Source organism: Mizuhopecten yessoensis, unplaced genomic scaffold (genome assembly GCF_002113885.1).
Source record: "Mizuhopecten yessoensis strain PY_sf001 unplaced genomic scaffold, ASM211388v2 scaffold7069, whole genome shotgun sequence".
NCBI lineage: Eukaryota > Metazoa > Mollusca > Bivalvia > Pectinida > Pectinidae > Mizuhopecten > Mizuhopecten yessoensis.
The window spans coordinates 92160-108616 of record NW_018406865.1 but is presented as its reverse complement, the minus strand read 5'-3'; the positions used below and the strand labels follow the sequence as shown (position 1 = coordinate 108616).

General features: G+C 32.4%; 1 protein-coding gene across 2 annotated transcripts; it reads right to left on the bottom strand.

Annotated features, from left to right (window-relative positions):
- Positions 1 to 1533: 1533 nt before the first annotated feature.
- Positions 1534 to 16037, bottom strand: LOC110453043 (cell death abnormality protein 1-like). Of its 2 annotated transcripts, XM_021501861.1 has the most exons (11): positions 15900 to 16037; positions 11942 to 12068; positions 10061 to 10279; positions 9154 to 9414; positions 8725 to 8859; positions 7013 to 7147; positions 6430 to 6570; positions 6049 to 6165; positions 5272 to 5315; positions 4982 to 5076; positions 1534 to 3376 (listed from the first exon to the last, which is right to left on the bottom strand). In XM_021501861.1, exons 2-11 carry the CDS (start codon positions 12027 to 12029, stop codon positions 3274 to 3276), a joined length of 1338 nt encoding a protein of 445 aa, XP_021357536.1. In that variant the 5' UTR covers positions 12030 to 12068; positions 15900 to 16037; the 3' UTR covers positions 1534 to 3273. The 2 variants fall into 2 exon arrangements, with proteins under 2 accessions (XP_021357536.1, XP_021357537.1); XM_021501862.1 differs by lacking the exon at positions 15900 to 16037 and having other exon boundaries at positions 11942 to 12086.
- Between the last annotated feature and the right edge of the window lie 420 nt (positions 16038 to 16457).

The window sequence follows — 16457 nt, the reverse complement described above, 5'->3', positions numbered from 1 at the left end:
CAGATTAGCACGTTAAGCGTGTGGATTGTAGAAGAAATGAAAATTGTTATGTAACAAATAATTGCACGCTCATAGAAACGACATCATTTAAATAATTGAATTATCTTGGCCAGCCACGTTGCTGTATCGGCAGTGATGCAGACACGAGGCACATTCCATTTTTAGATGAAATAATAGATATACGAAAAGTTTCTTTGTATATACAACCCAACATTCGATAATATTCTAATCCCGTCCTTATTTTTTTGTATTTCATCATTTGTATTTGTTGTTAAATATTCCACAATATTACACGCAATTAATTTGAGTTTTTCTAACTTCTTTATCAATATTTGGAANTACGAGATCAGCTGGTATAAGACACACACATACACATGAATACAGCTCACTTTCATTTTCATCTGTCCGATGAGCAGTCGGTACGCAATCGTAACATGTACTCAGTAGCTACTAGTATGTTTACCTGTACACATTTTGTAAAGTAAGGGAGATAACTCTGCAGAGTAAACGTCGGTCTATCCCTACCGCGTAAATTACCACCGCGCGTATAGTTTTGATCTTCAAATAGCGTTATTTTCACCCAGCGTAAATAACCATGTTTACAGTATTATATGCAAAAGTAAAATAATAAGGAAATAAAGAATATTCAGGTTTTTTTGAGAGACTGGCGGCATTCCAGTTTTATCATTATGAGTGAAAATGCTTTTTCTTGAGTTTCATAGACACATATCTAATAACTTATTGAAATTAGCTTGACAAATATAGTACAGCATAGTTTTTCCATTGAATTAACATAAAAGTGAATCCTTATTTGCTATGTTGCAGCAAAATCAAAGTATGATGAAGCGAAGCATCAAGGAAAGGGAGAAGGGGAAAAGGGACCCTGTACGACCACCGCATCAGAAGAATTTGATGTAAAATATTGATGGGCAGAGAGAGACGACCTGTGCCTCATAAAGGCATAAGCTCACTAGGCCCTTTTTTCACATTTCTGATATAGGGCAATCAGTTCCCGACAAGATAAATTATCAGCAAAACGATGTTTTCATTTGTATAGATTGATTCTTTTGTATTAAATTATATTTATTTTGAAAGATGTTTTCAAAAATTAATTAGTATTTGATATTTTTGATAATGGTTATTACATGCGGCATGATAATTTTGTATACAGAAAAATCGTGCACATATGATAACAAAATGGGTTTTTCGTTCATGCCATATTCAAAGGTTGTACAAAATCGCCCTTTTGATATACAAGATACAAAAATGGAACAAAATATGAATTACAGATTTTCAATATTGAGAAGCTGCCAGTTCATTTGATGTAACTGGTAAGTTAATTTGTTTAAAAAATTATAATACTTTTCTCTTTCTTGTAAAAGAAAACAGTTAGAAAATTGTTAATGCACGTCTTTCCATGTTAAGATGATATATATATTCCTAACCTTTAAGATTATCAAAACTAAAGAAATAGAAAATATAGGATTTTTTAATTTTTTTTTATTTCCAAAAAACATATTGCATTGAAACTGAAACAAAAACATTTGTAATGCGATAAAAAACATCAAAAAACCCAAACAACAATGCCTTGTTCCATTACAGTGCTACCATAAGACGAAACAGCTGATGCTGTTGTGATTGACACTACATGTATGGAAGGTATGTAGAACAAAACCCCAGATGGTAATGCCAGCTTTCCAACCTTTTTCATTACTAAACACAGCCATTAAAACAATGATAAAAATAAACACTTGTACAGAACTTCGGTTATGGTAATTTTTAGATCATCAGATAGAACCTTTCTAAGAGACATGGTATCAGGGGGCATTCTGAAAAACCTTATCCACATTTCTGATATCAGCAACATCAGAATTCATTGAGAAACACTTGATATTGATCAAGAAACGTGCTTGAGTCAGTGTAGAGTATCATACAGATCCTGTATTCAAAAATAAACTTAACTATCATGATTGACATTTTTAACAGCTTTAAAATGGTATAATGACACATTCTGACCATAACCTACAACATACTTGAATGGCCTTATAGTATAAACACATATGCTACACATTCACAATATCGTGAAAGAATATAAGATTGAGAATCAACAAAAACTATAGAAACAATATGCCTTTTTACCATCTGGTGAAAAGCCCTTATCATAGATCCACTGAATGAAAGTTTTTTGTTTTTCTTAAAACAGATGACTCCTCATGCTCAAAAACATGCGACAAGTCAGATTAGTTTATACACTGTATTTAAGTAATAACATGATTGTTTTGGGTTTTATAAGGTATATTTTTTAGATGAATGTATTTAAATTCCAGATAGTTTGTTCAGATTTTGATTGAATATGAATAAAAATGTCTTATTCCCCTGAAGAAGCCTATTTCTAGCAAAACCAGTTGAAATTCTTGCAAAAGGATAACATATCACTTTACAGGAATGTTTCCAGTGGCATTTGACACCTGTACCATACCAGCAACTCAGACATCATGTAAGTATTTAGCCAAATGTAATGCGGTAATAGATATATTTTAAATAATGTTTCACGTTATAAATCAGCCGGAGATATTATTTTGATTAACATTTTCAACAAGTTCTAACTGAATCTTGCATTCTTTTTCTCCTATAAGCCAGAGGTTTGTTAAAACTAAAAGTTCTGACATTTCTTTCACGAACCTTTTATGCTATGAAAGTGTATACGATGCAAGCTTCTTAAATAAATTACATGATGATAGATTGCTAGCAACACTGAGCATAGACCACTATATATTGCTGAGTGTTTTTATCCATGTGTCCTTGTTGATAAAAATCTTAATATATTGTGCGTTACAGATAACAAACCAGTAATAAATTAATTGAATTTCATGAGAAAATATTAAAAGCATTATACAAGTTCAATGTTTATCTTATCTTATTTCAAGACAAGCAAAAGTCATCTGCTGGAAAACGCATCATCACATTAGAAAGGGTGTTCTTCAGGAAGAGGAAACAAAGCTGGACTTAGAAATCATGAAATTGAAAAAAGAATTAATAAAATTACATGTACCTACTCCAACATTCTGTGACATCCTCTGCCTGCACTACCATATCCTCTGAATGAATAATATCCCCCTGAGAATGCCTATGTTATGCAAAACAACAGCTGCAATAACTATTTCTCAGGCTTTAACTGGCTCCACTCTTAATTCATAGTGCAAACAGTTAAGCCGTTTCTTTAGAATTCAAAACGTTTGCTCTATTATAACTCTTGTCCGGCAATGGATTTTGTTATATCGCTCTTGGGCTGCTTTCGCTGGGTATAAGTCTGGCGTAATGAGGAATCGTTTGGAAGCATTCCCAGAATCTCAAAGTAGGAAACTGTCGTGAATTCCTGTGAAATGATGAACACAGTTTTTGCATTGCATATATCGGGATGACAAAGTGAAGCATGTGTGGAATAATTGGCAAATATACGTTTTCATTACATATCTTTGTACAAATGATTAGTATTGATTGTCCATCTGCTTTAAATTTGGTTTCCTTATACTCCAGTTTAAAAAAAATAGATTATAGTTACGATTTTGATTTTTAAAAATGTAAGAAGATATTGTGACTTTGTCATATTAGTTAACTTATTGAGTTGATGACAGAGGATGACGACAAAAGGTCAAGGTGAAAAGGTGTATAGCCAGTATAAAGGATTTTGAAACAATATTCTTTAATGATCACACTTGCTTAGTCAAGGTGATGATGTAAACAGATTTTAACTGATAACTTTCATTTGAAAATCAATCACGTCGTTTTTTGGAAAAGACAGCATGTTTGAATACTCCGATGGAAAGGATAGATTTTCACTTGCATTAAAAAGTTCGTCTGATCTTTCAACCATCAGAACATCATATAACTCACGTCATACTCATAACATATATATGATGTTAAACAAAAATCTAGAAATCCTCTGTATATTCACTCGCTCCAAAAACATATATGCTAGTTAGCGATTACATATCGTCTATAACATTGTATGATTTCGATATAACGTTTTTGACGAGTATTTGTCAGTATGAGAGTAACTATTTAATAACAAGTTTTTTGATAAAAAGACTTTTTGTATTTTTTCCATTTTTCGTGTGCTGGATTACCGAACTACTAGGTAGTGAAGCGAACGTAAAATCATTCAAACAAACAAACAAACAAACGAACAAGTGTTTGCATATGCGACACACAAGTAATTATTTGATATTCATCTTATTTCGACAATTATCACAAACACAAATTAAATATCATGACACTGAATTCCAATATATTACAACAGTCATCTATGTTGTCCTTGTTTCTTCATATACGTTGAACTCTATTTCAAAACACCGTGTTTTTAAGCTATTCTCCACTTTTTTTCTGAATGTTTTCGAATGTTGCCATGGCACGTTGTCACCTATATCACTTTCTTTATTACATGTAGCTTTCAATATATTTTGAAGCCGATGATGCTCACCACACTTCCTGATATTTGTGTTATTGTATACATATCTTAAAATTAACACTTAACGGTATTACATACATTTACTTATGATGAACTGTATTGTGCATCTCAAGTAAATGACATTGTGTGATCTTGCAGCAGTTCGGAGATTTCTTTAATTCCTAGTCCAAAGGTAAAGCGCTGTCTCATGTGGGTTTATTTTTTTCAAAAATGTGTCTGGGATGAAAGACGTGATCATTAGTATGTATGTATGTTTACTGACTATACAAATGTAATTTTTCAAGAGCTAGTTAACTTATAAACGTATAAATTGAACATTACCTGGTTAACTTTAAAATATATTCATTTTGTACAAACAAAGTTATATATTTGTAAAAAAGAACCTGTTTATATATAGAAGAGCAAATAACATTGAAGAGAGTATAGCGTGTGTACATTTACATTATATGAAATAACGCAATAATAGCAAGAACATGGAATAAGTTGGATAACATTAGTACAAAGTTGTCATACCTTAGACGATCAATTATAAATCCTATGTTGAACCCGATGGAAATAAACAGCAGTGATGCAAGCAGTGGAACTACCAAGGCATTGGACCCTGATTTCTGAGACAAAATTGAACAAATAAGTATTCTGTGAGAAAGGAATTGTAATATTCCGGTTAACAAAATCAGTGGACTTCTGCCATGAGATATAGATTAGCTGTTATATTTCGTGAATTAAAAATGAACGTAAAAAAGGTTTATATTTACTATTCTGAATTATTTCATTAGAAGAAATTCTAATTCATCTGTACTTACCTCACCACTGATCAGGTTTTCTTTACTGTTTGTTTTAACCGCTACTATACAAATAGAAACAACAGTTCATTATTGACTCGTTATTGTTTTATATAAGCATTGAATATATTTACTGATTCATCGTAAATTTATGTTGTAAAATTGCCGATATTAGCAACATTATTTGGTAACGGCGTCATACAAGTTATTTGCTATTTCATTTTATTTCCCAGTGTCCTAATCGTCATAGTGATGATTGAGACATAAAATGAATGAATCTAAAAGGAAAAAAACCCAAAGAAAGATTAGTAGTAAAACTCGCGTACCCAAATTAGAAAACATTTTGTCGAAGCTTTGAAATAATGATAAAAATTGTATAATAGAAGTGCTAAATATCTTTGTATCGAGTAAGACATAATAAACATCTGAACTCATATTATCATAACATAAAACAGAAATGTCAATTACATGTGTATCAAAATTGAATCCGTCGGTATTGATCAATAAATATTATCATTTACGTCAAGTACAATTGAATGATTCGTGGTAGATAAAAACTGTAAATAAAACTTAATCTTATTTTGCGTGTCAGGGTCAGATTGTGCAGGTTGTGACTTTCTATTTTATTTTTTTTGTTTTGTCTACTGAAGTATATCCTAGTACATAAAATACATACTGAACGTTATCAGTTGCATATATTTACCGTCATATACAAGTGCATCAAGCTCATATTGAATTAACGTATACAGANGTTAACGTATACAAATAGGAAAAACTTAAAAATAATTGTAAGAATACCTTGATCACATGACGAACCTGTCCATCTAACATTACACCCCGATACGTTACATAATCCGGTGAATTGGTCACATTCGGGTTCGGTACAGATACTACCAAATGAACTGATGCTGCAAGCTGATTGAGTAAAAAGCATAAATGAGCGATTACGTTGTAGAGAAGTGTAAATCGGTTCCAGAATATCATAATATATATTATATTTGAACAATTACTCTAATTTGAAATTTTAAACAGATGACAAAATTATCTTCAAACAAGGACACAAATATGATTTAAAAAGCATCTTATTTGACAAAAGATATATAAGAGGCATTAGGAAGCGCACAACTGATATAAATTCTCCTCCCAAAAATATACATTGAGTTTAATTTAATCATTTACCTATATCACAATCATATGTCGAACCTTCCCATGCAACTTCACATCCGGGCACAGTACAAGTACCAGTGATCACGTCACATCCGGGAGAAGCGCAGTTGCACGTGTGTTTACAGTCCTTGCCATATTTGCCAACGTCGCATGCTATCATTTAAAACAAACAAAAATGTCGCTATCTTCTAAATATCTGAGTATTGGGTAAAACATCTGTTATAAATCATTCGGACATCAATTTGTTCTTCTTGTTTTCTGCAGTGTCAGTGTCAGTGTATGTTAAACTATCGGGTCAGCAGTTTATTTGACAATTATACCTCTTTATGTATCATGGAAAGTCGATTTACCGTAATAATTATGTCCTCATATCATGAATTATCGACTTAAGCAGGCTTACCTTAATGTGTCAAATTTGTATGACGATATAGGTGAATTATCGGCATGATTTTAAGCAAATAGGTATCATTTATAATGGTGATATTCACAGGAATATGCTCTATATCATGTTTTTACATAAACAATACATTCAGTTACATGTATCATATGAAATGACTGGTGACAACTATATATCACAAACAAAAGACTATATTACATTTGTCACAAGTCGGACCTTCCCATCCTACGTCACATCCGGCACGGATACATATTCCATTGAATCTGTTACATCCAGGAATAGCACAATGACATGTCTCCTTACAGTCCCTTCCAAAGTGTCCAGTGGGACAGGCTGAAAAGATGCCAGACAGCCGGTGACAAAAAAGTAAACAGAAATGTCATACATTGGGTTGTGCAAATGGATATATCCAAAGTTATGTTTGATGCAAATATAATTTTGTATATGATTGAATTGGGGAATCCGGATTTTTTTAATATTTTGTTTATCAAAGTTAAGTCATCACGCATTAATAAAAGATTTGAAAAACAATTCATTTCATTATGTTGAACAGCTATTAATCTATGTAAACTTCCACCATATCTCAACAACTACAATACAATGTAGGGGCCGTGGTGGCCAAGTGGTTAAGGCGTCTGACACTCTGCTACCACTAGCCCGCCACCACAGGGTCGTGGGTTCGAGGCCTACGTGGGGCAGTGGTTTTTCTCCGGGAACTCCGGCTTTCCTCACAACTAAAACCTGGCACGTCCTTAAATGACCATAGCGTAAAACACAAACAAACCAAACCAAAACAATACAATGTTCCAACAATATCCAATAATGTATTTAAAATTTATTCGTTTTACCATGACAGTAAAATCCTTAATTGTTTTTGTTTCTTCTGTTGATATTGTCAGCGAAAAATTAGACTAAAATTGACTCAGACAATTAAAAACAATTAATTGCAAACCAATTTTAAACCTTTTCATTCAAGTATGAGAAGTTAATAGATATTGCTTTTTGGATATTTACAAAGATATAAAAATTTGGCGTGAGACAACGAAAATTTTAAGCAAAATCATATAAACCACTTTGATAAATTTACGAAATCTGTAGAAATATGTTATTGAGATTAACTCTGCCCTTAGATGGAGAAAAACACGATCAAATTTTCGCTACCAAATTTTTGGCGTTTTGATATTAGAACTTGTATTTATGGGTTCTGTTATCTCTTGTGAACAAAAAGAACTGGTTTTTTTTTCATAAATAGTTTAAAGAAATCTACAAATACACAATTTTACTGACTTAATGTTTTAATGTCAAGTTTTAAAATGTTAATTTAGAATATAACGACGACAGTTTTACGTATGCTTTATTAAGAATATGTAATGGGTAGTTTTCTCTGAACATAAGGACTTATATCAAAATAATTTTCTTCTATCTTCTGTAACATTGGCCTTGGATTCATCCTTGTGTCAAATATGTTCCAATAGATTTGAAAAGTAAAGGCAGTAAGGCATTGTGAACAATAGACGGATTTAAAGACAAGTTGTCTCCCTAGAACCTCCTCCCCTTCTACTAACTCCGACCCAATCTTGTATATTCACGTCCGCGCATGAGCTCGAACCAATTTGCAAATCTCACTAACGACTGTATTGTTTCTATTTAATAATATTTTTTTCAAATACCTTGAACAGACATATAATTTTGAAAATAATTCATATTTTATGGTATGATTTTATATTTTATTGCGCTATTACCTTTTGAAAGTAGACATAACCATTTAATAACGTACAGGAAAAAACTATTCTATTCTATATCTTAAATTCATAATGTAAATGAGTACCATTATTGCAAGCTTTTTCTGTCCAACCAAATTTACATCCTATGTGTGTACAGCTCCTATCGTAAATCGAAATCCATTTTACCTTCAGAGCAGGTTGGTAACATCCATCCACTCTGACACCAACTGACGTCACACAGTCCGGTATCAGGATCACATCCACCCATGCCACAATGACATGTTTTCCTGCAGGTAAGTCCGAAACGATTTATCGGGCATCCTAGCAGGAGAATACATTAAATTCATTGTAAAATAATCATATTCAAATGCTTTCTATAGATATTTCAATATATTGTCACTCCATGATTATAACTTATGAATAACAGATTATATCAAACTTTTTGGAACTTAAATAGATAAGGTTCTCAATATATATAAACAACATGTTTATCAATATAGCAATGAAAGAAGGAGTAGGAACAAATGGCATAGTACTATGTTGCAATTGGTGATCGTTTTAGTGATAAATATATAAATAAGTTTAATGTGCACATATATATATATATATAATTACCAAACACCTGCACCTCGCACAATTCAACAACAGCATCTGTTGTCGAGTTGTATGGGACATGTTTAGGTCCATTATCAGCAGGACGTCTGTTGTAGAAAATAACGTATCGGCCGTCAACAGGACAAGAACGAGATTGGTTGAATGACGGAAGTTCCGGATCCTTTGTGTCGTCATGGTAACACAGATATCCCGTGTTTTGTAGATTGTCCTCAGCAGTCGTATAGGAAACATAAAGATAGAATCCAGAAAGGCGATAGGGATCTGAAATATTTAACGAAGGATGAAACACGTACAATATGTTTTAGACGCTACCGAGAATATAGATACTCAAGTTTAATACTTCACATTTAAAATTTTGTGTCAGATGTTTCAAAACATATTTCACATCATACTTATGATAAAAAAGTCACATTTTCCTGTTTTACATCTATCACATTCTACCAAAAATTGTTTGAAAGTCATATTTTGTATCTGTAAGTCCTTCCCTTTCATTATGAAGGCGTTGCGATGTCGAGTGTCATTGATCAACAGAAGGCTTAGTAAAATATGGAAGAAATAAAATTAGACACGCACATGTTTCTATGATATATATTTTTTTCCATACTATGCCTCCTGATCAAAATGATCGAAATAGTAACCATAACCCTAACCCTAACCCTTTTCGTCTTAAAAAATATGTTTTGGGAAAAAACATGATGTTATGAATTATTTGTTCATAAATAAACCAGGGAGAACAATAAAATGCGTTACGGGACTCATTGTTCTTGAATTTCACACCTGAAAAATAGCCATTTTTCACCTATTTACTGTATCTCCCCTTTTAGCTTAAATAATTTTGCGTTATTTTCTTATACTCATTATGTACTTTTTTATGTCTTATAAAATATATTGTGTTAATGATACTTACACAACTGTCTGTACGTGATGTTTATAGTTTTTATCCTAGACGTTTGTTGAAGGTCAACCATCCACCATGCCTCACGTGATCCGGTCGGGTTAGTAGAACTACAGCTTCCTCCTCCATTTGTTTCCATGTCCTTTCCTATCACACCATCTATTGCTTTGTCAGCACTCCAGCCCAGGTAATCGGTACTTTGTGATGCTGGCTTTCCTAACGCAATATTATCTATCAAAACGAAAGTAAGGCATGCAGTATACATGTACCTATATTTCATTATTTTGTAATTGTGCATTTCAATTTGTCCTCTTTGTCAACTAATGTAAATGTAGATGACATAAATGTAAAATTAGTTCAACAGTTAAATTTCTTATCAGTATTCTATTTCTTACAGACGTGAAACACCTTTTTGCCTTGCAATAACAGAAGTTAGTATTAAATGATAATGAAAATTAAAAACGATGAATTCAACATGTTATTCATAGAAATTGTAGTAAGTGTAGTGCACATATAAAATACGTTCAGACATGTTCATTATACTACATGCTATATATTTATACATAATTCAATGTGTCATACAATATCTGTTTCAGTTTAGAGAGTATTATCTGAAATGTACAAAGTGTTTTGAAGCACAAATATAGCATGATACATTTAAATGCTTCATTTTGTGAATTGGGAAATACCAAATTGTGGATGCATCACTATATATTTGGGGTATTATATGACAATTACCTTTCTCATTAAAGGTTTCTTGATAATTAACACAGAAGGCCATACACTTCTTGTTTTTATACCATTAATTAACAAAATAATCATGTATGAATATTGACGCTGAAAAAGGTCATAGTACCTTTTTAATTTACATACGTATTTCAATTCAACAGTTGAGAGAACCTTTTTCTCTTTTATGGTTGAATACACGTGCTTTTGAGTTGAATCATGTTTCTACATATCATTGATGCGGAACACACTGATATGTCTAGGTCAGAAGATAGTTTCGAGTTAGCGTTATATGTTGCTTAGTTTCGACATTGATATTTCAGCAGTTCCGAAAGGATTTAGAAAACACTTCAAGAACTCAATTTCCTTTAGAAATATTATTCTATGATTTTCTTCGTTTTTAATGTATTTGAAGGAGGAACACTATCCGTATGTTCAATTTTACAAAGGTTTTTTGACTCATAAAAAAACGTTTTCATGACAAATGATATGAACCACTTGCCAATAACGTTTTCATCATATTTTCAATTCGTGCAAATTTCATATCTGAAATACTTAATTTTTGAAACATTGCAAAATAGTATTCCAGAAAATAAATTTTAAAAAAACTAATGATACCAGTTTTTAGTATACATGTAAACTTGAAATTGAATTGGTCTATATGTAAAAACAAAATAATAATAATTATAGAAAGAAGCAAAACAAAGTCACAAACTAGCATTCTCATTTTTTAAACCACAACATCACACGAGGAAGTCATATGAAGAGTTTTAGAAGATTGCCCATATAAAGTCTTGTGTACAAAGGGCTTCCTTAATATTGATGAATATTTTGCTTAATTTTATCCGGTGTATTTTAATTTTTCTCACATAATCAAACATACAAAATATCACTCGTATGTATAAGGGTCAAATTCCAAGGCTAACACACACAACGCTCTCTGTAGTCATACACAAACTAAAGTCTACTGATAATATGATATATCTTAAAGCGGCTACAGGCTTGCATTTCCTATTATTACTATATGAAGCTAGATACAGATTTGAGTTACGCCGTAGTTATGGAGTTTTAGATATTTTGTCTTTCTTATTCAATGCTAATCTAGTTTACTTAAATATCTTATACTTTAATCTGATTGTAGTGGAATATTAATGTAGTATTACTTACATGACGAATAAACAAAATGAGGAAAAACAGCAAAACATCCAATGATGATAAACTTTAGGATATCACGTTTACTCCTTCCAGATGTCATGTCGGAGGTAAGGTATGAAAAACGTGTTATTCTCGTCCACTATGTCGGCACAAGGAAGTTTCAAGAAAGAGATAATAGAATGATTAGGTTAATATCTGTTACGTTAGCGATATAGAAGGTATGCATTACACTTTATCATATTGATATAACTCTAGTGTCACAGCTGTTGTGATAACATGGTTACTATCAATAAGATGCACGTATATGTGTAATATAAGTAAGGTGTAGCATAAGATTATAAACACACATGTTATCATCAAGTTGCGTATATGTGTCAATCATACTGTAACTAGTGGGGTGACACCTAAAGGGACGTCACAGATGGAATGAAGTGTAGAGGGCAATAACTCTGTTTAAACACGGCGTAAACAGCTATACAACATGACATTGAAGAAATTGTTCTGCAAAAAAAATCGAATCAATTTTTTTTTCGAAGAAACATAACTATATATCATGGCTATAACGATTTCCAAGTTTCGAAAAAGTAGGGTCTCCGGACAAAATATCTAATTCTGAAATGAACAAAGGGCAATAACTTTTGCAAAAATAATCTAATTAAAATTCTTTTCATGAAACACAACTTCATATCATGATTATAATGTATACCAAGTTTCGAAGAGATCGGTCGAAAAATGTAGGAGGAGATGGGCGGACAAAAATCAAATACTGAAATAAACAAAGGGCAATAACTTTTGCAAAAATTGTCGAATCAATTTTTTTTTTCGATGAAACACAACAACATATCATGACAAGAGGCCCATGGGTCTGAACGGTCACCTGAGTTATGTAAAAACTGCTGTTATCGATGTTGCCAAATGAAAAAGAATTCATTTTGTAACAAAGGTAACTTGAACTACACGTAATGCAAAAGTAGTGTGAAATATTTGGTTAGTATATGTACTATGTACAAATAGTGGTTCTGTCAGTCAGCTGACAGGACATGCCCCTTTAGCTCAGTGGTAGAGCGTTGGCCTCAGGAACCTGGGGTCATGGTTCCAAAAAATGTGACAATTTCTGATAATGACTCATTTACAGTCATATTGTATAGAAGATATGGTATTCATATGACTATAACACACTTTTATACTAAATTTCAGTTTGATATTTGAAAAAAATTGAGTTATCGTGAGGTATTTAAGTTTTATGAGTACATGTATGAAGCTCTCGGTGTGTCACATATGTCTACATGTACGTAGGACTTCAATCGTATAGCTGAACACGGTCAGCCCGGATCATATTTCTGTATAAACATTGTTTCACTGACATGCTGTGATATGGTATAATCAATTACGTTAACAATGAGACGTCTATATTACTTTCTATTTAAACAAGATGTTGCCCCTAAAAAGATCAGTTTATTCATAGTCTATGACAAAATAACACACACAAAAAGTTTATTGAATAGATATTTAATATAAAATCCATTACTATCTCGCAAAAGATTGATCAATTGTATAGAAGACGTATAGAGACATATTGGTCAAGTGCGGGGTGTTTTACAAAAAAGATTGAAAAACAACAATTGCAAATCAATGAATCACATGATCAAGTTTCAAACTTATGAAGTTCACGATCGAATTCAGGGTGTATTTCCTTTAAACCATTCAACAGTCTCAATACTCTGATGTCGATCGTAAAATTCAATTCATCTTTACTCGGTAAATTTTTCAAATATCAAATTGAAATTTGGTATAAAGGTGTATTTTAGTCATATTAACAACATATCTTCTGATGTCGCTTACTTTATTCAGTATTTCTATAGATTCTGTCTGGCGACGCTTGTTGTCACTTGAAGACGTTTGTTGTCGGTTGAAGACGCTTTTAAGGAGGACCGGGGAAATCAGATCTTCTGGAAAATTCCACGAAACCCCGGAAATACACCCCATTTTCAAAACCAAATATACCGTTTTCTTCAGAATAGCTGGGTCTACTTATGGTTGTAGTTTCGTTTCGTCAGCTTTAAACGTTAATTCTCCTGGGTGAATTATACAGAAACTAGTGGTCAAAATACCGACTTTGCTGTGTTTGACCCCAAATATCTCCATAACTAGATATTCCCCAGATATAACAGATATACAAGGTGGTAGATCGCACTGAGTTCTACAAACATGGGTAGTTTCAGCAAAAGTTATTTTTCGTACTCTAATCGCTGATATATGCGGAAAATTATCTGCATTTAGCCGTGTTATAATTTCGTTCCAAAGAACGATAACAGAGTTATCGCCCCTACTACACTAGAGATATTCACATTTCCGCTACAATTCACTACATAAACGCTACCATAGGAGAATGCATTCATAGGGCTGTAAAGGTAATAGGTTCAACGTTAGGCTGAACTATAAATAATGTTTGATATCGATACTTTAACACCGCAAATATCATTGAATTCATATATTTTGACAACTAAAATAACTATAAAACTAATAGATACGTGTAAATATATATATTTACAATAGATTAAAATACAGAAAAAAGATATAGAAAGTGGTATTGTCAGGTAATCTTTCCGTTTTGCTCTGCATAGTTTGAGGTGTACATATTGTCTGTTTACGTCTAACAAAGGTAACCCTGATAACCCTTGGTTTGAAAATAGATCATTTATGTACCTATACCAAGGAGTTCCCATGCGACGCTAGTAAGCTTACACACAATAAGAGCGAAATTGTGAAGCGTTACAAAAAACTAAGAATTAGAGAAAAAAAAAAGTAAATAAATAATCCTTTATGCGATCAATATAATGTAATATTTCTTACGAAAATGTTTCACATATACAACTTTGGAAGGAAATAAAACAAAGCAAAGAGATACAAATTCCTCTAGTGACATACATCGACACCGCTTAACGATATATCCCTATATGTTTTAAGAATTAACAAATTACAACTTAAATTTTAAAATGTAGCAAAAAAAAAAAAAATATATATATATATACACATTAGTTGGATCGCCCAACGTTACACGATGTGCGGTGTGACCACGATGTGTGCACGGTTTGTGAACGATGTGTGCATGACGATGTGTGTACCCTTTGCGAAGGAGGAAAATCTTACGATAGATGAACGGTTTATGATGACAATCGTCGTTTACATATATAGAGGAATGGTTTTTACAATAACATGCGATTTCGTTTCAAAACTGTATAATTAAAATATTGATTGTATGGTATGCTACTATATTTTGCTATACTTGTATGTTTATCTTCATGTGTACATTTATTCTAAAATGGTGCTTTCATGTTATTCCACAAAAGGCGTAAATCGAACATTCCGCACGTGTCACGCATAGAGAAACATTAAATCGATACGAACAATTAATAAACAGGTAAGGTCTAGTTGTGTTTACGTAATGGTTATAAAGTATCGCCAATAAACTCAGGCCAGACAAAACTACCGTTTACTCATTATATTGTTATTTCTCTGATCTGTTACCTGCGAGTCAGATCCATTTTTTGACAGTTTTACATTCTTTTTAACACTGTACGTATGTAATACGCATTGTAAAACTGGACACAAATGAATATATATTAATTAAAATCTTCTGGATTTATATCATTTCATTAAAATTGACCAACTAACTACACCAAATTACATATATGTGCAGACAACGGGGCAGACGATGTTGAATCAAATCACATGATCGTACGCACCATGTGCGGGCGATGTGCGGGCGCGGTATGCACGTTATACACACTATGTTCGCACGGTTGATTTGCTGCACTGTGCGGTTACATAACTGTAAATGCATTAAAGTCCTGTTAACGTTTGATCTTTAATGTAATTTCTAACCAGATTCTAATCATGATTGCATGTTATCCTGTTTCTGAAGCTAAAATTGTTTTATCGAGGTAGTACACTAATGGGGTATACCTACCTGACGATAAGATAAATGCAATCAACACATCGAGGAATGGTCAAATGTAGAGTGCAGTTTAGGTTCCTGCTCGGCGACAAGTCGATGGTGAACATAGGTAATCGACTCCACCCACGTCGACACTTGGAGGTTTACAGTTGAGGGGAGACAAGAAAGTGAAGGAGAACTATTTGATATCGAAATGATATATGCTCATCCTTTATTATATACTGACAATACTTTAGCCATCAAGATCGTGTTAAATTATTATTTAACTTGGTTGTAACATTTTACAAAATTAGTATTAATGAGAAAAAATATAATTACACATAAATATAGAAAAGTAAATACAATGGTCAATTGTTTTCAAGTAAAACATTTCTTTATACTTAGTTATCTCACTGATTTCATTTTTTCAATTCATTTTGTAATCATCGTTTGAGTATCAAAAGGTTAATGACAACCGCTGCAGTTAAGTATTATAAATAGATTAAACAAATGTTCATAGTTATTTGTAGAAATCAAATAATATTCATATCAACATATAACATATACAATATATAATCACGGAAAATATTA